General features: G+C 44.7%; 2 protein-coding genes across 5 annotated transcripts in view; one reads left to right on the plus strand and one right to left on the minus strand.

Annotated features, from left to right (window-relative positions):
- Nucleotides 1-22,599, plus strand: part of LRBA (LPS responsive beige-like anchor protein) — a 372,621-nt gene that overhangs the window by 202,060 nt on the left and 147,962 nt on the right. For all 4 annotated transcript variants that reach the window (XM_069012817.1, XM_069012818.1, XM_069012820.1 and 1 more), the window contains exons 38-39: nt 906-1,052; nt 3,661-3,797. In XM_069012817.1, coding sequence (XP_068868918.1) covers nt 906-1,052; nt 3,661-3,797 — 284 coding nt within the window. The remainder of the gene's footprint in view (nt 1-905; nt 1,053-3,660; nt 3,798-22,599) is intronic.
- MAB21L2 (mab-21 like 2) lies at nt 7,565-9,768 on the minus strand. The gene has a single exon (XM_069012090.1). The coding sequence runs from the start codon at nt 8,727-8,729 to the stop codon at nt 7,650-7,652; it is 1,080 nt and encodes a 359-aa protein (XP_068868191.1). The 5' UTR covers nt 8,730-9,768; the 3' UTR covers nt 7,565-7,649.

Consider the following 22,599-nt stretch of genomic DNA (forward strand, 5'->3'; position numbering starts at 1 on the left):
GATTTCGAGGCGGCAGTGCCGGGGGGCGCTGGCAGCGCTCCGGGGTTCCGCGGCGCTGCGCGGGCACGGCGGGGACGCACGTAGCGGCCCGGTGAGCGTGTGCGGGGCGGAACACGCGCTCCGAGCAAAACGAGCTGCTTGGCCGCTTCCCTTCCACCCCGAAAATCCCGCCGTGCGCCCAGAAATGCCCCGTGCGAGGCCGGGGCCGCGGGTGGCTGTGCCCCTTGGAAGCAGGTGCCGGCTGTTCTCCGCCTCCAGCCGCGATCCCGGGGCAGATTCCGCCCCCCTCTCCCGGCATGGAGGGCTGGGGGCGGAATCTGCCTCACGAAGTCGGCTTGCCGCGAACGGGAGGGGTTGCGGGGTGGGAGCTCCAGGGCCCCCTCCGCCTTTTTCCCCGCTCCCGGGCGTTTTCCCGGCGGGATGCGGCAGGAGCTGCCCCGTCGGCTGCGGGCCGGGGCCGCCTGTTGCGCTGCCCCGGGCGGGTCCCGCCGCTCCCGGCCTCGTCCTGCGCCTCGTGTTCCCAGGGCCGTGCTCGGTGTCGTCGCGGCGGCGGTCCCGTGTCCTTGGAGCGTGGGTTTGGGGGTCAGGGTGACACACCGGGGAGCCGGGACCCACCTCCAGCCTCCTTCCCAAGGAAGGCTGCAGGGGAAGGGAGTCTGCTGTATTCTTTTCCCCTCTGTCATAAACACTTGAAATAGAGTTAAACGCTGCAGAGAGCACTGGATAATTTTGAGCAGGCTTAATAGGATTAAAACTAGATGTGTCCTAACAGAGGATTAAGAAACGTGCTTCCCACAGCTAGTCCTAAACAGTTTTCTTCCTCAACTTACATTAAAAAAAAAAAAAAAAAAAATTACACTCCTTTGTCACTGAGACCTGACAGACAGTACCGTGTCTCATTTCAGCTCCTGATGAGGATATACTTGTCAAAGGAAAGCAGTCCATCAAGAGTCAAGTTTTAGGAAACCAGAACTCAGAAAGCGAGATTCTCTTGGAAGGGGATGACGATATCATGTCATTCATGGAGGAAAGAGAAGTGGAGAACTTGACAGGTAATGTCACCTATCTAATTTTCTCCTCAGCTTCTTTACTGTTGAAGTTCTCATCTCCTCATCTCTGCAGTGAATCACTGATAATTAACACACTTCCTATAGCTGGGTCATTAAGATAATTTTCTGTGCACCTCAGATACTGAAAGTTTATTTGAGGAGAGTTGTGTGTTTTCTTTCTCTGCCTTTTATAACCTTCTTGCTTCTGCAGTAGATACCTATTCTAGAAAACCTTCCTTATAGAAAATAGCTCTACTTTGAAAAGGACTGCCTTTGTTTTCTTGACCTCATTCCACTCAAATCATTAGACCTAGTGGACAATTAGGCAAGTTATCTGTAATTTAAGGCTTTGGAGACCTTTAATTTTTTTCCTAAGTCTATAAAATTGTACATACTGGTTATTTACTTGCATGTAGAGGATTTGTACACTCGCTGGATTTAACTCCTTTAAACCCCTTGACACTCCCCCACTGAAGTTCTTTCTCCACAGACCACAGTCTTATTAGACTTCTTTTTTTTTTTTTCTCAAAGAAATAGTACTTCAGATCATTCAACTTAATTAATTTTATACAGTCACATGCAACCTTTGCTGATGTTGCAGTCTCAGTGGAGTGGGCCCATTTCTGTACAGTTCAAAATGTAAAACCAGAGTAACCAGTGGTTCAGAGACTGGGAGTTATAAAGTGTCCCAATTGTTATTTGAGGAACACTGGTTTTACAGGGAAAATGCAAACTTCTCTGTGTTCTTTTCCTTCTCATCTGGTATTCCACATACACTTAATTTAGAGAAAAATGTAATTTATTGGATAATTCTGGTTCCCTGAGAAGCTGGTAGTATACTCTTACATTTATATGGATCATTAATATGATAATTCACTGAAAATGCTGGAAGTGATTATTTATTGGTATTTTGCTCATCCCTGAACTGCATTCCACTCTTTCTTTTTTTTTTTTTTTAATTAAACAAAAAAAGCAAAGCTAAAAATGCAGCATAAGGAAAAAGAAAACCTGCATAGGATGAGTAAAGTAAAATAATGGGAGAATGATGCAAAGGCATTTTTCTATATGAATCTTTTATTTTTGCCTTTCTACCATGAGCTTCCTTCTCAACAGCCTTCTCCATGTTTCCTTCTATTATTCATTCATTGGTTCGAGTAATACATTCATACTGTAATGGAGGTGAAAGGGGAGTTTAATTATATAATCTTGACAATGGCAATAGGATTAAGAAGTAATCCTCACTAATAAAGTGGTGTGGGTTAGAAATGAAGTGGAAATTGTCAGGGGTCTTCTACAGGACCTGGACTGCCCCAGCTTCTGCAGCTGTCTGCCTGCCCTGTAATTGAATGTCTGCGAGTGATTGAAAAAATGTTATTTCTCCTCTGGATTACATGCTAATGTACAGGGGGCAAAGGGAGACAGCAAAAGAACACATAGCTGCTTATTTCATCCATTTGTGGGGGTGAGCTTTGGGAAATCATGGCAGTTCCGCAGCTATCTCATGCCCATCTGCAGACACAATGTATTTGTACGTTGGGAATAGAGGGCAAAGCTGCTCTGATCTCAGCAGAGCATCTCTTCTTTTGTCCTAGTGGCACACATTGAGATTGATGCGAGATTAAGGACCATCACCCTCCTAACAATCGATGGAAATGACAATTCATCTGAATTTTTTGTCAGTTATTCTCACATTGATTACCTGAACGTGTGTACCTCATTTATAGATGCTTTATTAAAACAAAATTGTCTATGTCACTTTAGTATCTTCCACTGTTTTACAAAAGTCAGATAATACTGCAGCCGAGTAACTTCATTTCCTTGCCTCTTAATCAGCTGGATGACAAACCTAACCTGTTTTCTTTCTGTATGTGATAGTTAATATGATAGGTTCTGCATTGTCACATCTATGCTGAACCTATTGTTTTCAGTAGTAGTCTGATTTGTCCCTCGGATAAGCCCTGTGGAGATGTGATTATTCCAATAAAAATTCATTCAGTTGGAAACCAACCCTCCAGCTGTTTACTCCCACAGTCCCCGAGCTACACTAACACTGTATGGAATCCTTGAACAATATTTAACATGGAATCAAAAGCATCTTTAAAACATTTTACTTTAGGCTCTATAACATTGTGTAACCTTAACAATAGATCTCCAGCATCCATGAGGGAACACTTTGCAGTTAGACAACATTGAGCCTTGACTGCTGTGTTTGTCTTCGTGAAATGCTATCAAAACTTCCCAGCAACTGAAGAACAGTAAGATTTCAAGTGTCCATGTGTGCACTCTCTATGTTTCATGTAACAGAAGGTGTGCAACTCTTGGAGTTTCTTGGACGGAAAATGGGTCTGAGTAAAAGCTGAAGACTGCCATGCTAAAGCCAGCTCTGTGTAATGTATGCAGCAGTTTGCAATTGCAGCTGCTTTAGTGTTCGGCAGCACAGAGATGCTGCAAATCTGTTACATATGTTCTTTTCCAGGACAAAAAGGGGTTTGCTCTTTAAGGAAGAGCTATGCTCTTCGCTTTATTTTAATGTTCTTGGCCTGAAAAGTGAATAATTTGTCCTCACATTCTTTTCGGTTTGAACATCGTTGGTGTTTTCCCACTTTGGCAGGTCCAGTGGCCCTCAGCACACCAGCTCAGCTTGTGGCACCCTCAGTAGTAGTGAAAGGCACTCTTTCCATCACTCTTTCTGAGCTCTACTTTGAGGTGGATGAAGAAGATCCTAGTTTTAAGAAAATCGACCCAAAGGTAAGAGATCATTGACCCTGAGCTCTGAGAGATGATGACAAATTACCAGAGACCTTTAATTCTTCACTTGACTTCCTTTACCTCCGTTGGTCTGCAGTGTTGCTGCTTTAATAACTTTGCAACTGACCATATATGTTACTGAACTTCACATAGGTGACACCTCCTTTCCTGCTCCTTTTTCTCCCCCTCCCACAATTCAACCCTACTTGAATGTTAATTAGCTTGCTGCGAATAAAGCTCCAGGGAGACATGTCTGAAATAAAGACATCTCGAATCGCAGGCCTGTGTGAATACAGGGAAGTTTAGCGAGGCTTTTAGCCCAAATACTTGGTTTTACTTTCCTGTTTTTAGCTAATGTCAGTGTAAAACAGCACTGAACTTCCCACACTCCTAAGTTTGCAGTGCTTCTGTCATATTACTTACTCCATAACATATTTTACAGGGCCCGTTATTATTTATTGTGCTTAAGCATAAAACATAATTGCCCTCCTAAAAGAGGTTTCTGAGCTGACATGCTAATTTCCACAAACTTTATTTGCTCTGAGTTGCTTGATTACTTGTCTTTTGGTTAAAATTAGTAACCTTCAGTAAAATTCCAGTTTCAAAGAGAGCATATTGTGCAATTAGCTTAATAAGGTTGCACTTGAATGTTTTCTACGGTGTTACAGCAACATTTCAAAGGTAGGACACAACTGGTAAATATTCTCACAGCTTAAGCATAGTCATGGCTCTTGGTTTTTTAAATACTTGCCTAATGTTTAACAGGGTAATAATTTCTTTGTGGAGAGTGCTGCTGGAAGAAGTAGAGGTTTTCTGCTTGTCTGTAGAGAGAATACCTTGTGTGTTAAGCACCAGTTCAGTTCTTTGTTCCTATTGAGTAAATTGCTCGTCTGTATTAGAAGTGGCATCGGTGGGTCTGAAAGCTGGGAGTATCAAATCCTATCAGGGAAAAAATTTATTTTGAAAAGCAATGCTCTCAGATTGTTAGAGGTAGATTTTAATATAAGCAATTAACTGGAATTGTGATTTTATGTGATATCATAAATGAGATTTAACTTTTCTTTTGGTCCTGAAGAATTTTTGAAATATATTGGAAGTTATTTTAAGTGAGAGATAGTGCTTAAGATTTTTATATGCTTACTCTTTCCATTATGTTTAACTAACCCCCCCACACATTTAACTAAAAAACACCACTTAATGATGAAAAGGATATAAACATAAATGTAAAGTTAGTTTGATATGTTACTGTATTGCATTTTCTATCTAAAATGTTCTACTTTGTATTATATTAGCATGAGAAAAGTCTTACAGATCTCCATTTTTGGTTTTCATGTTTAGCACACAGGGACTTTGAGTACAGTTACTAATTCTTACCATTCCTGTTACGTGTTTTGTGGGAACATTGACATATAATGTATAGTTAGCCTCCTTTTCTCCTGTTTTCCAGTATTTTGTGGAGGTTGTTTTCTTAACTGTGAGCAAGCATTCTGGTTTGGTTTGACTCTATCTTTTATTCTGTATCTGAGAGATTTTTAGAGTTCTCATAACAGGAGTTGGTTACATGAAATACTGGCTACACCTCTTACATTCTGCTTGTGATGTTGCTTTGGCTGGAGGTCTTAAAATTAAAAAAAAAAAAAGACCTTTTGTAATGTCTCAGGGGTGGGTAGCTAAAAATTAGGTCTGAATAATTTTATTTTAAAAACTAAGTAAGCTTACAAAACAGCTTCTTTTCGAGCATTAACGCCTCCCTGCCCCACCCTGTGCTGAAGTCAAGGTACCTTGATAGCAATGACGGGCTGCTGTAAAAAATGCCCCTTGGAAAAAAAAAAAAAAAGCCCCAGCAACTAATCCGCTGTAAGCTCAGTAGGCCTGTTTAATTAATGAGGCTTCATCTGTTTGATAAATTTAAGTTCCCTGTATATTTGTCTAAACTGCTGAAAAGAAAACATTGTGACAAGTTCCTGAAGGAAAACCTGCCTTAGGTAGCGATAGCATCGGCAGCGATACGATCAGAGTTTATACGCGGGCTCCGGGCTGTTTTGGGAAGGAAAGGGTAGCCCCGCGGGCTAAGCCCGTTCTGCCAGGTGATCCGGGATCAGCGCTGTGGAAAGCGCTCGGATGGCTCCACAAAAGACTTGTGGAGCTCAGCCGGGGCTGGAGGGGCTGCGGACGCAGCGGCGGGGCCGGGGCCGGGGTGTGCCCGCTCCGCAGCGCAGGGTGGCCCCGCGCACCCCGCTCCATCGCCCCGGCTGCTGCCGCCAGCGAGAATTTCGTTTCTAAACTTGAAGGCAAAAGCAGCTCAAGTTGAAATAGTTATTTCTTTCCGTCTCCGTCCAAAAAGAAACGAAAATAGTCCTTTGGGGCAAGAACTTAACATTTTTTTACCTCCCCCCCGCCCACGAAAGGACCTGAAAACTTGCTCGAAATGCTCCGAGCCCGCGTTGCAATTTTTCGGGCAGCTCGAGCGGGTAATGCTAACATTTTTAAATCTTAGGAATGCTTTCCTGATAAAAATCCTACCAGTATTTCTCAGTCGTCCCGAGCAAGCTTAAAGCGAAATCGCTACGAGGAATCAGGCAGAGCTTCGCTTTGGGAGAGGGGGCTCGGGCAGGGAAGGAGATCGGCAGAGAGCGCCCGGGTGCCAGTGTAGGATCGGGTGGTTTCCTGACGGGTTCCTGCTTATCTCCCTGTCTGACTATGCTGCGGTCCTATTTTATGCTGTACTTAAAAATCTGGGCAAAAACAAATGTTTGTTTAAAAAAAATATCGACCGGTTGCTCTAAATCGCATTAATTATTCAGGGTAGATCTATACTTCCTTCGTGTCAAAGTCAAATGGATAGCGCGTTCGCTCTGGGAAACGAAACCAAACAGTGATGGATTTTTAAAACAAAATGCAGCACCCGAGATTTACCGGGGGAAAATAAAAAGAAAGAATACTATAATGAAAAAAAAAAATTAAGGGAAAAAACCGACTGTGGGGTAGGAAAAGGCATGCTGTAATTCTGACTAAATTGTGGTGAGCTGTTGTGCGATGCTCCATATATTCCAAGATTTAGAACGGAAGCTTAAGGTAATAGAAATATAGCAGATGTTGTCACATGCTGAACTACAGAATAGATACGATTTTTTTTTTCTTAGATGCACTTTTTTTTTTTATGGAAACTAGAGGGAGGTTTAGAAAACATCAGTCAATATGCTCAGCTAAGGCTTGGGCTAGGTGTTGAGTTTAGCCTATCTTTATATCTCGCGTTTTCGTTTCTTTTAAAAAAATTCCGTCTGAGGTTCAGAAAGAATCTACTTGCCTGAATTTAAGAACCATTCACAAAAAGTCAGCGTAAAGTTAAAGTAATATTTTTATTACTATTTGCAACAAGTCAGTTGTGGGGCACATAATCTGACCTTGGCACCGAAATACATTTAACGTCAGTAAAACTTTTTTAAAGGGAGATTTGTACATATAGTTAAATAATTTTTTTCACTTGGTGACAACATTCAGGCAAACAAGAGAGCATAAGAAAAGGACTATACATGGATTGGAAAATGTACCTTTCGGGTTTCGTTTTGAAGTTGCAAAAGTCCGATCGCTTCTTTTTGTGACTTTTTAAAAATTCACATTGGAGGACAGGAGGAGAGAGGTTCTTCCCTTCTTCCGTGCAAGGCGGTGAGAGTTTATGCCGGGAAAACCGTCGGCAAGTTTTTAAAGGCCGAGCTGCAGGTGGGTGGGGGGGGCTGGCGGGGGCGCGTGTCTTTCGCCGCCTCTTTCCGTCGTCGTTCGCGTTAAATAAAAAGTTTTTTAGGCGCTGTTGTTGTTTACGGAGGGCGAGTTTTTGTGCGCGGGGTGTTAACCCTATAGCTTGTCGAGGCTTTTGGGATTGGTGAGGATTTCTCTGGCTAGCCTCCAGGTCTGTTTGGCAGCGCTTTCCAGGGCCGAGTGGGGTTTGCCCTGAAAGAGGTCTAGGTTGGGCAGGAAGTAGTGGGGGCAGCGCCGGCACTGCAGGCAGGAGATGAGCTGCAGGAGGATGCCGTTCAGCCGGTCGCCCAGGCACGCCTCGTCCCAGTCGGTCTCCCGCGGGTGCTTCTCGCACTCGTACAGCAGCAGCGTCTTCATGTGGTAGTTGTTGAGGGGCTGCCCGGGCAGCTCCAGGTGCCGGTCGCGCAGCGTCTTCAGCACCGACAGGCACTTGTTCCGGCAGCCGCCCATCAGCAGCCGGTTCTCGGCCTCGCCGAACTGCAGCACCCACGCGTCGCTCTCGGCCGAGCTCTGCTTGCCCGTCAGCGAGTAGCACTCCTTGGAGAGCAGGTTGAAGCCCTCCGCCTTCACCTCCGCCACCCGGTTGGGGCCGGGCCAGGGGATGTGGGGCATGGGCCACTGCGCCGCGCTGCGCGGCCAGATCCCGGTGCACTTGAAGGCGGGCGTGATCTGCACCACATACCGCTCCCGGATGCGGAGCTTCACCTCGCTCGTGTCCGCGATCATCTTCACCACGTCCCGGTAGCTGCACTTGTCCACGGCCTGGGCCACCAGCGTCTGGAAGCGGGAGCGGATCTTGCGGGCGGACAAGTAGCCCGAGGCGGTGATGAACTCCACCCAGAGGGACATGCTGCGCTTGCGGCCGTCACTCAGCTTGAGCACGGCGCAGCCCGGCAGGGAGCCGTCGTCCACGAAGTTGAAGACGCCCATCTGGTTGAGGTAGAGCACCACCTCGAACTCGGTGGGCGAGATCACCTCCAGCCCCTCGTAGCGGGCGTCGATCTCGCTTAGGGAGCTGATGAAGCGCGGTTCCTGCACCTCCACCTCCTTCAGCACGTCCGATACGACCTTGCACACCTCCCGGATGGTCTTGGCGATGGCCGCCTTGCGCGCCTGGCAGCGCTCCGTGTAGTATTTGTTGAGCTGGTAGACCAGCTTGGCCTGCGCGGCGATCATGTTGGGGCACAGGTCCGGGCTGTACACCGGGCTCTCGCAGTACGTTGAGGGATCCAATGCTTTAGCGGTGGCTGCAGCTTTGCGGAGGGCACCAGCCAAATCGCAGACCCCCACCGCCTCCGGGAAGAAGGCGGCAGCGGCGCGCCAGTGAGAGCAATTAAAGAAATCGGGGAGGGCGGCGAAGCACAAAGGAGCGAAGCCCAGCGCTGCCCCGGCGAGGAGGAGAAGGAGGAGGAGCGGGCCGGTGCGGGCTGGGCGGCGGCGGCGGTGGTGGTGGTGGTGGTGATGCCGATGCCGGAGCCGGAGCGGCGGGCAGCCCCCACGGGCTCCCGGAGCGCAAAGTTTTGGATGGCGATGGGGGCAGGGAAGTCTGGGCTGCCTCTGCGCTCAGGCGCCCACCCCCCCGCGCAGCGACAAAAATGCCGTTTCAATAGTTCATGGAAAAAAAACCCAAAACAACAAACAAACTTCCCCAGGACTCGCAGAAGGTCCCCGCAGAAAAGCCGGTCGGCGGCGGAGTTTAAAACCGCACACGGTACGAGAGGAGGAGAAGAATGCGAGTAATGCCCACAGCGGAAGAGTGAACTCTGTGTCTGTCTGTCTGTCTGCCTCTCTCTCTCTTTCAGTCCGTGGCACCGCCAGAGATGTGCATGAGTTTGGCTGCCGCTCGCTCAGACTGTCAGGGGGTGTTGTTGATTTCCCTTTTCCTGCTGGAGGCGTTGGCTGAACCCGGCTCTGTGGCTGTCTCTATCTTTACGCGCAGACGGGTGCACTTGGTCTGTGATCTCTCATTCCCGTCCTGCAGCTCTACATAGATTGTTGTGAGAGAGATTGTATGGAGAGGAGTTGTTGTTTGGTTTTTTTTGTTTTCTTTGCACAGACTGTGTTTTATCCTGAGCGGGAGGAGGGCGTAGCTGGCGTGCCCGGGATGGCTTCTCCTCCCCCTCCCCACCCCTGGAAGTGCGCGCCGAGGCTCTCACTGTCCGCGCCTCTCGCTCTGCTCCTGCCGCGCCGTGTGCCCGCGTCTCTCTCGCGGCGCTGCCGCCGGGCCCCGTAGTTTATGAATGGGGCCGCGCGCGGGCGCGGGGCGGGGCCGCGCCGCCAATCGCCGCCGAGCTGTCAGCGCCGCGGCCAATCGCGGCACCCGGCGGGCACGGCCGGCGCGGGGGCGCGCATACGCGGCCCCGGCCCCGGCCCCGGCCCCGGCCCCGGCCCCGGCCCCGGCCCCGGCAGTCGGAGCCGGGACGAGCTGCAGGGGAGCCGGGAGGGAAGCTTGGAGCGCCCCGCCACCCGGCGCGGGGTGGGGCGAAAAAAAACCCAAAAATCGCTGTAACTTCGCCGTGGCGGCTGGTGTACGGCGAGGTGAGCTCGCTGTTCCGTCCGCTCGCTGCGAGGGGACCCGGCGGCAGTGCCGGTGTGTGCGGGGAATGGGGAGAGGCGGGCTGGGGCTTCACCGCAGGCATAAATCTTATTTCGCTTAATGCCTGGCTGCAGCAGTGAAAGTGAGACCGTCACCGGAGCAGCGTGGCACACCTTGTTTTACTGCCCCCAGTCACCTTAATTTAGATAAATCTTGTGCCATAAAGTTCTTTTCATCCTCCTAAAGCGCAGGATTGAGTTATTCGAAAGGAAACGATATTTTATGCAAGTTTGTATTAATAAGAATGTTGAACGGTTTGGACATAAAGCCGTAGCTCCGTGGTGTCAGGTCGGAGGGAGCCCCGGGCCAGTACCTGCTGCAGAGCAGCCAGAACTGCTTCTCCTGCGGGAACTTAGGCTGGAAAGGAGGGCAGTTTTCACATTTCCAAGGGACAAGTGTGCGTGTGTCTGTAGCTGCTTTGCCCTCCCCTGGGCCGTGCAGTCCCGCGGTGTGGGGCGGCTCTCACGGGCCGGGAGCCCCGCCGGGACCGGGGCCGTGACCGTGCGGAGACGCGGTGCGCTCCTCCATGCAGAGCCGCCCGCTGACCCGCTCGCAGCGGTTGGGCTCGGTTCCTTGCACTCTCCTCCTTTCGCTGCAGCTGGCTGATTTTAATAAAGAAAATACCGCCGTCTGTTTTCTGTGTGCGTTTAAATTAGAAACATGTCTTGTGCCGACCGTACCGCTGGAAGAAGTAAGTATGGACGTGCCCGGCGCCGGTGCGGCTCCCTCCTCCGCGAGGAGAGGATCGACTCCCTGCTTCCCTGCCTGCCGCCGGGGCGCTCTGCGCCCGGGGATGGGGGGACTGGCCCGGCGGCCCGCGGTGCCCGGTGCTGGCGGCGGTGTCAGGTGTCCCCGCCGGGCCCGGCCCCGTTGGGAGGGAGACGAGCCCAGGGAAGGCTCCGAGGAGAGTAGCCTCTGAGGGTTGGGGGAGAGGGGGCAGGCTGCCACGAGGGCAGAGTTGCTGGCTCGCCAGGACGCTGGCGCCGCTGCTTGCACGGTCTATGGGCGTCCCGGGGATGCGCGGGCTGGAGCGGGGCTCTCCGCCCCAGGGTGCGGGTAAGTGCCTGCGGAGCTGCCCCCTCCCCGGGCCGCGGCCGCACCCGCCCGGGGCGCTTGGAGGCTCCGTAGGCGCGGGCGGCAGCGCCGGGCGGGCATCGCTGCGCTTCGCTTGCGCGCAGCTTCTTTGCGCGGCTCGGCTGGCCGGGTGGAGCAACCTCCGCCCTACGCCTCGCCTCCGGCTGCCCTTTGGCAAAGAGAAGAGTTAGTTCGGGCTGGGGGTCCCTTTCACACGCCGCCGTCAAAGCTCCCGCTTTGGGGCGTACACGCTGCCGGGCTGGCACCGCTCTCCGCGCCGGAGAGGGCTCTGCACGTCCACCCTCCGAGCAGAGCTGGGCCGGAGGGCTCCGCGGGGTCTGGCTTCCCGCAGAGATCGCCCAGCTCAGGGGTTACCGTGTCCCGGGCGCGGAGGAGATGCCGGAGCCTTCAGGCGGCCCGGGAAATGGCGGGGGGACACGCGTTCCTTTTTTCAGGGTAAAAGTAGGAGGAGGGGGCGACTCCCTTCCCACCCCCCCGAAAAGGTGCCTAATGATGTAGCGTTACTAGTGTTCAGATTTAAAACAATTCATTACCAATTTTCCTGCCTGAGGTTGAAGCCCTAGTAAATAATAAATCAGCTAAACAAAAGCTGACTTTAATTTATTGCCCCAACGCTAATTAGAAACATCATTTGAGCAATAAACTTAAACACTTCCAGCAAATAATGCACGTGAAGCCCTTCTCTCCCGTGTCTGGGTGTTTGTGGCCGCACTGCATTAAGACCAGCTTCATCTGTGGCGGAATTTGCTCTCGCCGGGATGAATAATTGAAGGGGGAACAGGATCCGAGGAGGCTATAATTGAAGAGCCCTTGTCACCTCTGCTTTTATGTATGTTAGTGTAGAAGTCCATCAGCAGCTCCTTGATGGTGTATAAAACGAAGTGGCATCCCCTCCAGCAGCAGGAGATACTGTATTCCATTAAAAAAGACCGTGTGCGTGTGTGTGCCGCAGAGAGGGAAACTCTCAGGGCTAAAAGCCACTTGAAGTCTTCAGACCGATTGATCTGTATTCTCTCGTTATAATCCGTCTCATCATACTTGAGTTAATGAGGCAGGGGCGGGGGTGATCTGATGGTCCTTGACAAATTCATTAGGGAGGCTGCGGGACATTTTATTTGACTGTTAAACATCGTGTTTGTTTGGTTTAAGCAGTGCCAACATCAGCATGCCGCTGCCTGGAGCTATAGTGTTTTGTTAGCAAGGGCTTCTGTAAAAAGATACTGGAAAGGGGACGCGGTGTGCAGTGTTTGCTCTTGCCTTGGTTCCTCCTGCCCCCTCCCGCTCGTACGGCAGGGAGCTCGGGCTGGTGCAAATCCAGCCGTGCAGGCATGGGATGTGCCACGGTGTTTTCTTCACACTCAGGATGGCAAAGTAGCAGTGAAGGGCTGCCATTAAGACTTTTTTTTTTTTTTTTCTTCTTCTTCAAGAGAGCGCTATGTATTTGTGTTAACCCCTAAAACAACAACAGAAAAAAGCTGGAAAGCAGCTCAGAGTTTTAGCAATAAGCATGCAAGTTTCTTGCTGTGTTATGATATAGCATACTTGCATTTGATTGCCTAAGCAGCTTATCAATGTGGCATATGCTATATATTTCAGAGCCTTTTAATCATGACCGTGTATTTTGAAGTTTCTATAACATGCTACTGATACAAGGTGTAGTTTTTAAGGTAAATCAAAGTTTAATCAAATTGACTTAAGGCTATTAAAGGATTTCTGCCAAGCCTGTCCTTTTTCCCTCCCTTGCTGAGAGGGAGAGAGAGAAGTGAATTCAGGAGCAGGTGCTCCCAAAAGGGCAGAGAAGTATTTTTAAGAATAGCATATGAAATATGTATGTGTTTGTGTATGCTTTGTTCATGGCAGCTTTGCAGATGAGACCCAGCTAGCGTTCCATTATTTTCTAGTAGTTGGTTTCCTCTCTGTCCTTTCATTTAATGGGAACAGTTTTACAGAAAACGGAATAATTAATCTGCTCATGGAACCTAGCATTGTATTATTTTTTTCCTGGAGATCAGTCTTCAAACATTCTCAGCTTTAAGTGCTTTGTAGGACTCTGCTTCCATTTATAGAAGAACTGTATGGGAAAAGAGCTAGTGCCCTTTGCCTGTCATTTTCATACATTCCTGCACTGCTGATGAAGCTTGAACTGCTGCAGGGAATGTATGGATTTGAAAAGAAATGATTCAGTAATGCACATTGTGTTTCTCCATGGCAGAACCGGGTTAATAGTTACAGCCAATGCTGCGCTGGGTTTGAGGGATAAAATTCATTTTGCATTCGATAGTATACAGTGTAAACCTCTTTTTGGGAGTCATGGCTTGGGTTTAGTATCTGCTGATCTGTTCTAAGGTCTGTGTGTATGAGTTAGTTGATGGCACACACCGGAGGAGAAAAGATGATTTCATTTTTACAAGTGTCATTAATGCATCTCTTCAGCCTAAAGTATATGTATAAATCTTGTACTTTTTTTTTCCTGTGAAGATTGAGTGGTACGGCAATTAAAGAATTTATACATGTTTCTAAGTCTCCCCTAGCTTTCGTTTCTTCAGTGGGAAAGGGGATGGTTCCAGCTACTCCTTTAAGTAGCTTATGTCTGCTTTCCTGTTTGGTGTTAAAATGTGAATGTGTTCAAAATCTGGTGTTTAGCCATAAGCAATCTGAGGGACTTTCTCTAATGCTTTGGACTTTGTATTAAAGGTAGTATCTTTTCTTTTCTCCTGGTGACTAATGGTGACTTCTTTTCACTGTAGACTGGTTTGAATGCTAAATACTGTTTTGTAAGTTTACCTTTAATAAGTTGTCAATCAGGGAAAATGAGACCTACTAAAAAAGAACAATTCTAGTGCTTTTGTAGAATTTTCTTCTTGTTAAAACTTTATGTGGGCCTTTTGTTTGGATGCAGTTGGGGTGGGTGCATGCTGTTTCATCCATTAGAAATAACCAAATTAATGTGTGTTGGCTGGTCTTTATTTATAATAACTGATTGATTACGTAAATAACATCATTTTTAAGAAGTGAGAGCATGTAACATGCCAGGATTTTCTCAGCTTGACCTCCAGTAGAATGCAGTAACACTTATTTGCTTGAGAAAAAAATGAGGTGGGCTACAGAGATAATGCCCGGTTCTTAAAAATGCTGTGAGGCCGAATCAGCACTTCTTTTAAAAGTACGAAAAGTACAAAGATGTTTTAAGCAAAATCAAAGTTTTGGAAATGAAAAAAAGATTAATTTGCTGGCTTTTGGCTTTTTTTGTCAGTAGCTGCAGATGATTGCTCTGTTTATTGCCTTAGATGTTGATGTCTCTGTGCATATGCGTAATGATGCCAACAAACAATAGCCTGTGTGGTTTTACTGGTTAGACAGCTATTTTAGAGATCAAAATCTTCCTGCAGCCTTGTCAAGACAAAGCATACGTATAAGTTAACCTAAAATTGTCTGAGTTACACTCTTTTAAAATGTCAGTTTCTAGGTCCAGAGGCAAAAGCTCCTCGTTTATAAGCTTGTGTTTAAAAAAGTGCTTTCTCAAGTACAATGTACAGCAGTGTGAAATCCTCTGCTCCTCACCAGCCACTGTACAGGTTATAACCTTTCAGTGAGTTTCTATGTGGGCAATTTATAAAGGGAGAGGGTGTTGTGGGAGGAGGGAACAGAGGGGGCTCAATCTTCTCAATAGCACTGGTGACCAGCATGGAATATGTCGAGTCTCTCCCTCGCTCTCCTCCCTGTACTTTAAGACAATTTTGTTTTGACTTTGCATCTGATAGAAAAAGCATGCAATTTTTATTTAATTTTTAAAAAGTCCAGTTTGAGCAGTCTTCTAACTGTTCCCTCATTCAAATTAAATGCACAGTTAGAGCTATCTACTTTTCTGTGTATTGTACTTCATGGTATTGAATTTTTATTCTTTGAAAGTACTATGTTGACATAAAAGTAGTAAACTATGACTTCTAAAACCATTGCAGGGGTTTTGTTGCTACTTCTAGTGAGAGAATCAAATCATAGCTGTTCCTATTTTATATCTTGCTGTGCATATCTTGTTTCAAAGTAACATCTCCATGCTAATATGCTGCTCTCTTTTTAATTTTCTTATGAATTAGGTAAAACCTGTGTGCAAAATAGTTCAAGGTACTATCTCCCACTGTTGGAAAGGGGAAACTGCATTGGCTCAAATAATGTATAGAAGCCATCTGCATAGCTTAATTGAAATAATATTTGGTGATCTAAGAGATGGAAATTGTTCCTTTTCTTTAACCATCTGAAATAAAACTAGGATGTAAACCAGCTGTCTTGGCCTATGGAAATCAAGGTTCTGCCAGTCTGTTTCTTTTCTTCATTTTCTACTTCTATCTTCCTTTATTATCTTTGTATCCCAAGGAGTCTTTCTTATTTTCTAACTGGTTTTGTCTGCAACAAGGGGCTGGGTTGGTGTGTTTAAATAGACTCTGGATAGAGTGAAAAATCTTTGATCTATGGCTATGACTGCTTCCAAATGATTTGCTTGCTGGGACTGGACACTGTCCATGCCCTTTCACTTCACTATCAGATAGGCACACAAAAAGGACTTGACATGCTACCAGATGCATAGTTAATCATTGCATTAGGTCTGTAAAAGGGACCATCCAGACTCAATTAGGTCTACCATTTTTAACTAGTGTTTGCTCTGTAGTTTGTTTGGAGTACAATATTAATTCTAACTGCCATTCTGTTTATCTAAAAGGCCTTTAACTCAGTTCTGTGCTTTCATTTTTGAGGCGTCTTCTCTGCATTTGTGCTGTTTTGTGCGTATTTAAAGCATTATGTATTTGTTACAACCTACCAAATATCATTGCAGTATAACATATTATCTGAAGCTTTAATGAAAAAAAGTTATTGTCTTTTTGTAATTCAGCAGTTTTTCTTTCTCAATTCCAGTTTCAAAAAGTGCATTTGAAATGAGCTAAATGCAGCAGCTGGCATATATTGAAGCAGCATTCAGAAATAAAGCTTACAAGAGTATCTGGAGTTTTGGAACTGAGTCTTAAATGCTGAAAACCAAATGGCAGCATTTTTCCTCTCACTTATTTACCAAGAGCTCATTCTTGTATCTGGCACTGCATGGTTTTGTGCGAGAAGGATGCATGGTTTTGTGCAATTAAGGGTGCACAAGTTAAAAAGGTCCAGCTGTAGAGTAAAAAGCATTACTTAAATTATTATTCTGAATCTTGCCTGGGATTTCTAGGAGTAGTTTCTATTTTTACATTAGCAGTTGTTAATTGTATGCACTGAATAAAGTCCACTGAAAATTCCTAGCTTTCTCAGAGTTTCAAAAAATTAGTATTAACTACAGTTCATAGATGTAGCCAGTCCTTTCATGGCATGAAGAAGCTTGGGTGTTCAAGTTGTATAAATTCTTTGGATCACTCATGCTGTCTGCATTTTCCATATTGGATATGGTAGGCCCATGGAAGCAGGAACATAAAGAACATAAAATAATTTTTTTGATTGAAAATTAGTATATAAGAAAGGAGCACTAATCAGAGACTTTGAAATATTTTCATTTGGTTTTAATATTTATTTATTTTGGAAGAAAGGAAGAGCAAGGCATTCAGCTATTATATATTTTTTAAAACCTATATATAATTACTAAAACTGTTGTTTTAAGCCTCAGATTATAGTTCAGCCTTTACTTTAGATCTGAGATTCTTGCTTTAGTTCTTTGCTTGAAGTTTGTCAGTTTTCTTTGGAGGAGGGCACATGCATTAAAATGTAACATTTATCATTTAGTTGTAGTCACAGGGATATTTAGAAGTTGCTAATGGACTTCCAAGATGCAGGATATACAAGTGGATACTACTCAGAAGTGCCAGTTAGGGCTCTCTGGGGATTTTTAAATAATTTATGGCTACCTGCTGCTCTGGAGTACAGGTGTGTGCCTCTGTATTTTCCATTAATGCTTCGTATTGATGCATATAAATACTCAACAGAGAATAAACCTAATACAGGAGTCCTTTAGAGGCACAGGCAGGTGGCTTTTCCCCATCCATCATCTGTCCTGGAGGTTCATTCTGACTGGCATCTGCATGCCAGCGTGCCTCCAAAGGGGAATTGTTTGTGTACTTTGGGGGCTTCCAGAGTGCGAACTTGAAAGAAAGTGGGGCTTGAAATGTGCGGTCATTTGTGAATTTATGTTTTATCTCCCTTCACTTGAAAATTTATGAGGAGAGTGACTTAGGGTGCTTGCGTTGTGTGTTCCAGGGCTTGCCCCCACTGATAACACCCTTGTTGGCGTGAAAGTGCAATGCAAATTATGACAGTTACAACCTTCTGTTTTGTTTAACCTGTCAGTGGATTTCCTGGCTCAGTGCTGAGGGCAATGGCGTGTTCAGCTAGTTCCATATTCACCTAAACTTAAAAGGTCAGGTTTCTACAGGCAAGCCTAGTCAAAGCCTAATTGATGAGGAGGGCAGGGGGACAGAATTTACTGTTCTGTTGGCTAGTTTCATATCGTTAGGTTGTCCTGAAAGCATCAGGCAGTCACAGCCCCTTTCATGTAAGTGCTGACCCTAGACAGGAGCTGACAATCAAAGGAGGCAGCCACAGGAACCGGTGCAAGTAGGCTATTGATTTTTCAGTTAGGTCTAAGTAGTTTGTAGTATGGGTAATGGGTGACAGAGGCAGGTATGTCATTATCAATGAGCTCCAGAACAGTAGCGACAGCCCCCTCTCATATTTCCTTCAGCACTGACAGTAGGCATCCTGCACTGGTCAATAAATCGCCCAACCTTTTACTGACAAGTGACTTGGAGGTGTGGGGGGGGGGAGTCAAGGAGCTAAACTTCTCGTACTTGAACTTGACATGGTTGCAGAGCAAGGATCTCAACATCTGCGTTCCTGGCTCGTCAGGCAAGGAGCCGAGGAGAACGCAGGGAACAGAACAATGGGAGCTGTGCGGCCACGGAAGGTTACCTTTATTTTATGCCCTCTAGAAAGTCAAAGATTTTCTTGAGTTCAAGTGAAATGGCTTAAAACACCAGTTTTCTGTATCAGCATGATCTGGTTCAGTAGTTAATTTAGGTTACCATGGCAGGGCTTTGTTTTTACTTTAGTATTGCTCTGCATTTAATCAAGGTTATACTGCCATAGCAGTGCAACAATCAGAGTCTGCCATTCAAAATCCGCTTTTAATTCCTAGTTTCCTCTTCTTAAGTTTCATGTATGGAGACTATTTAAAGATATTGGAGGTTTCTTATAAATCCAAAGTGTTAGCAAGACGGTTTCTGTTCTGACTACCAATGCTGTTTTGGGTCAGTAGTGGAGGACCAATACTTTAGGAAGCTGAATAAAGTTTTTATGACTTGGATTTTACTAGCTGTGGTTTCTGAATTTAATAGAGGCAGACCCAGATTTTAGCTTTACACTTAATTAAATTCTGAAAGATATTGGAAGAACATAAAAATTGTAATAAGTGGTGGTTTGTTTTGTGTTTTTTTTTTAGTATACCTGTATGGAAAATCAGTTAAATGAACTCATGCATCTTAATATGAATTTCATGAAGTTTTCTAATATTGTTACTTTATTTGAGGTGTGCAAGTTATCTGCATTTTTTCAGAAGTTGGAATTCAGTCAGGTTTTATGCTGTGCACAGATGTTAACAAAATAGCATATGCTTATAATTAAAAAAATCTTTAGACAAATTGAAATAAAGCAGAAGAGTAAATGTTTTGAAAAACTTCCTTAAAATAACTCATTGCTATGGTATCTTGTTCAACAATGTTTGTAATGTTACACAGAGCAGGAATCTGAGACTGTGTGTGTTGAATAGCTGCAAAGTATCATCTGTGACTGAAACTTTCATCTGTCTGCAGCAGCTAAAGCGGTTTTCTTCATGGCTGGCTCTTTAATGGCAAGGCCAGTGTTGACACAGACTCAAGAAGTGAGGTTGAAATTTATCACTGGATTATAAAATCCTTTAATAAATACTTATATAAGCTAAAAACCTGAGTACCTGTATATTTCGAGCAGTTATGAAAATAATTAATTGTAAAAATCTGTTTAGATATTACATCTACCTATTTGCCTATTGAACAAAGCTTTGCAAGAGGGGCTAGCTAGCTGTCTTCCAGAGGAAGAAATTTTCAATTAGTTGGATCAAAAGTGTGCCAGGTTGTTTGAGTCCTTCAGTATTTAATGGGAGTTTTTCTTCTGTCAGTTGTTTTCTTTATCCTGCAGGGCCTTTTTGTTGTTGTTGTTGTTGTTAAACTAGATATAAAGTACAGCCGTGCAGTCTGAATCTTACCTTTTCTTCTAAACAGGTCCAGCCTCCTTTACTGTATTTTTAGTGTTGCTGGCATGCTGCGTTATTGCAGAAATGTAAAAAGGAGCTGTAGAAAGGCGACAAATTAAATTTTCATGAAAGAACCCCCTAATCAGCAGTGACAGGGTAAGAGAAAGATGATTGCCACTTGGTCATTGTGGAGAGGCACTTAGACTTGGTGTCAGGGCTTCTGTTAATGATGACTAATGTCTTTCTTGGAGAAAATGCATGCTCAAGCATGCTACAGTCCAGAAAAAGAATGGGGGGATAGGCATATTAAGGAAAAAGGCTGTGAATCCTAAAACAAAAGCTTAGGTCTTTAGATGAAAAGGGTACAGTGTTTTTGCAATGTCAGAAGACGTGGCTATGAAACTGTTCTTGTTGCACTCTTTAAGCAAAATAATAATAATAATAATAATAAATAATATAGATTTAAATAAAAAATGTATATAGACATACACTCTTGTGGTCTACGTGGTGTCTGCTGCTTTAGAGAAAAGGGAGATAGTGATGACACGGATGTGTAAGCACACTGGTCAGAAATAAACAGTCACGTTTACTCCTGTTAACAAAGCATGCTTTTTTAAGAGAACAAAAGCTGCTGCAATAATTTCTTTCCTAAGCACAGCACTCTGCTCTGAATAAACCTTCCGTAGTCAAATGTAAAATGACTCAAAAGACCTTTTTCAAATCTTCAGTCTTTGGCTTTTAGGTATATTGGCAAAAAAGAGGTGGCATGTGTCATTCCTTCAGCTTTTCCCAAAGTGAGACCTTTCAGAAGGGCATTTGCAATGCTTGTCATATTTTTTCATATACATCTTATTGGCCTGACAAGTCTAGAGGACCATGAGAAAACAGATGTCATTGCATTCAGACAACACTAATTACTCTGGGATTTTTGCAGCCTCAGTGCCTGCGTGTAGCTGTCGATTATGACTGTTTATGTGGCCTATCATGGGTACACGTTGCACATTCAGATGGTGCCACCAGCCTTTGTGTTCCCTATTATCACACAATAAGATGGAAAAATCAGCAACAAGCATCACAACAAAGAAATGCCCTAATGTGAGACTTTTACATGCATTTTGCTAAAGATTGCATTCACAGTCCTTATTAGATTTAAGTGTTTTAGCATCTGCTTGCTAACTGGAGTGCAGCGCGGTGGCTGTCAGTGTTCACCGCGGTTCTTTATGTTGCAGGCTTTCGTTTTCTCCAGTTGCATAAACACTACCTGAAAAATGCTGGTTGACCCAGCAGTTGTCAGAAATTTCCTGCCTCTAACCTTCGTACCAAACAGAGATTTTTCTATGTCACAGTTCACATTAGAAACCAACAGCCTTATTTTATTCTCTTAGAAACTGCGTTGTTGGTACTTCCTTGGTTAAATTTTCTTAGCGGCTCTGTCATTTCAGAGTCTATTCTTCCTCTGCAGCAATAACTGCTGCAGGATTTCTAACACAAAGTTCAAACAGTGGTCACGTCGTGGCCTTATTTTGCATGTTATCTTGAATTTCGGTGCACGTTTTATAAGCAGAACAACTGATGTTAATCACAGATTGGAAAATGAAAGCTCCAATAATGTAACTTCACATGCTGATGAAGCAGAAATAGAAGCAGCTTTATCAAAGATGTATGATGAGATAAAACTGCAGTCTCTGCTGTACAGTTATAGTAATTATGACTAATGAACCGTCCAGTCTGGATGAAATGGCATGCCCACAGGGACTGTGGCCAATCAGTTGTGACTTATGCAAGCTGAACAAAACATTGATGGTGTTCCAGATTCCCTGCAAGAACAGGAAGTGTGGTCTTTGTTTGGAACGTCAGCTTTGTCAAGTTATTTTCAAGCAGTTCAGGAATAAACGGCATTAGTAAATAAAAGTCTTAAGGGTTAGGGTTTGTTGGGTTTTAAAGTGGGCATAAAGAATTACAATTTGCCATGTCAAATATACCTGAATAAAACTCCCTGTGAGGATGGCACATACACTGCAAATATACTTCAAAGTTGTTCTATCTTGTTGCTAATCTGAGTCATTGGAAGCACATGTTACATTGTAATATGCTGAGTACAATGAAAGCCGAAGATGCAAAACATGTGAATATAGGCTTGTATCTATTCAGGTTTACTGTGGTAATTTGAGGTTTTTACAAATTTGCTTGAGACCTGATACTTTCATTTTAATTTTGAAGCACTCTGCATTTTAAACCAGTCTATAATTTGTAAGTGGGAGAAGACAGGTGTAGAACCTGAAAGACAATTTCTTGTAGTAAGAAGGGTAATTCACAGAGGCAACATACAATGGAGCTTCAGTAAGTTTTGACAATGTATAGACCAGCAGAGTAGTAATTTTGAACCAGCTTATATCTATGAAGACACTGTGTGTAGCTATAAAAAAAGAAAAAATACCCAAATTCTGAATACTGAAATGCAGAAATGCAGATTACGTGGGGACTTCTGAATTTAATTGTATGATAATAGCAGAACACAAACAATACTTCTCTAAATGTAATATTGTGCTAATTTTAGGCCCATCCTGGAAGCAGTTGTGGATCAGCAAAATGTTGGAAGGATTTGGGAGTAAAATGATCATTATGTTACAGATGTTAGTGATACGTTACAATCAGTTTAGCATTTTGCCTGAGCCCCTCCAGAAGGCTATGAAGAAAAAAAAATTTCAGAAATTAATTGCAAATGAGCTAATGTAGAAGTAAGAAACCTCCCTCCACCCACTTACCCGCCCCTTAAACCATTTAGAACAAACTTAAAACATCATTTGGCAAAGAGCCTATGTTAGATTGTTGTGCTGTTTACCTATTCACAACTAGAAATCTCAGATACTTTAACACTTCTGTTCTATTTTGAAAGTGTACAGAGATACTTCAAGGGGCCTACTAAGACACAGAATCCTTCTCTTTTGTCTCTCACAACAAAGCATATTGCATTAAATATTGCAAATGGGAAAATACTGTAAACAATTCAGAGTATAATACTAAGATAAAGGATGATGATAAGTAAATTCTGAAAGTGACTGCGTTTTGGCTCTGCTAAATAATTAAGGGTAAGA

This window comes from Aphelocoma coerulescens, chromosome 4, assembly GCF_041296385.1.
Source record: "Aphelocoma coerulescens isolate FSJ_1873_10779 chromosome 4, UR_Acoe_1.0, whole genome shotgun sequence".
Taxonomy (NCBI): domain Eukaryota; kingdom Metazoa; phylum Chordata; class Aves; order Passeriformes; family Corvidae; genus Aphelocoma; species Aphelocoma coerulescens.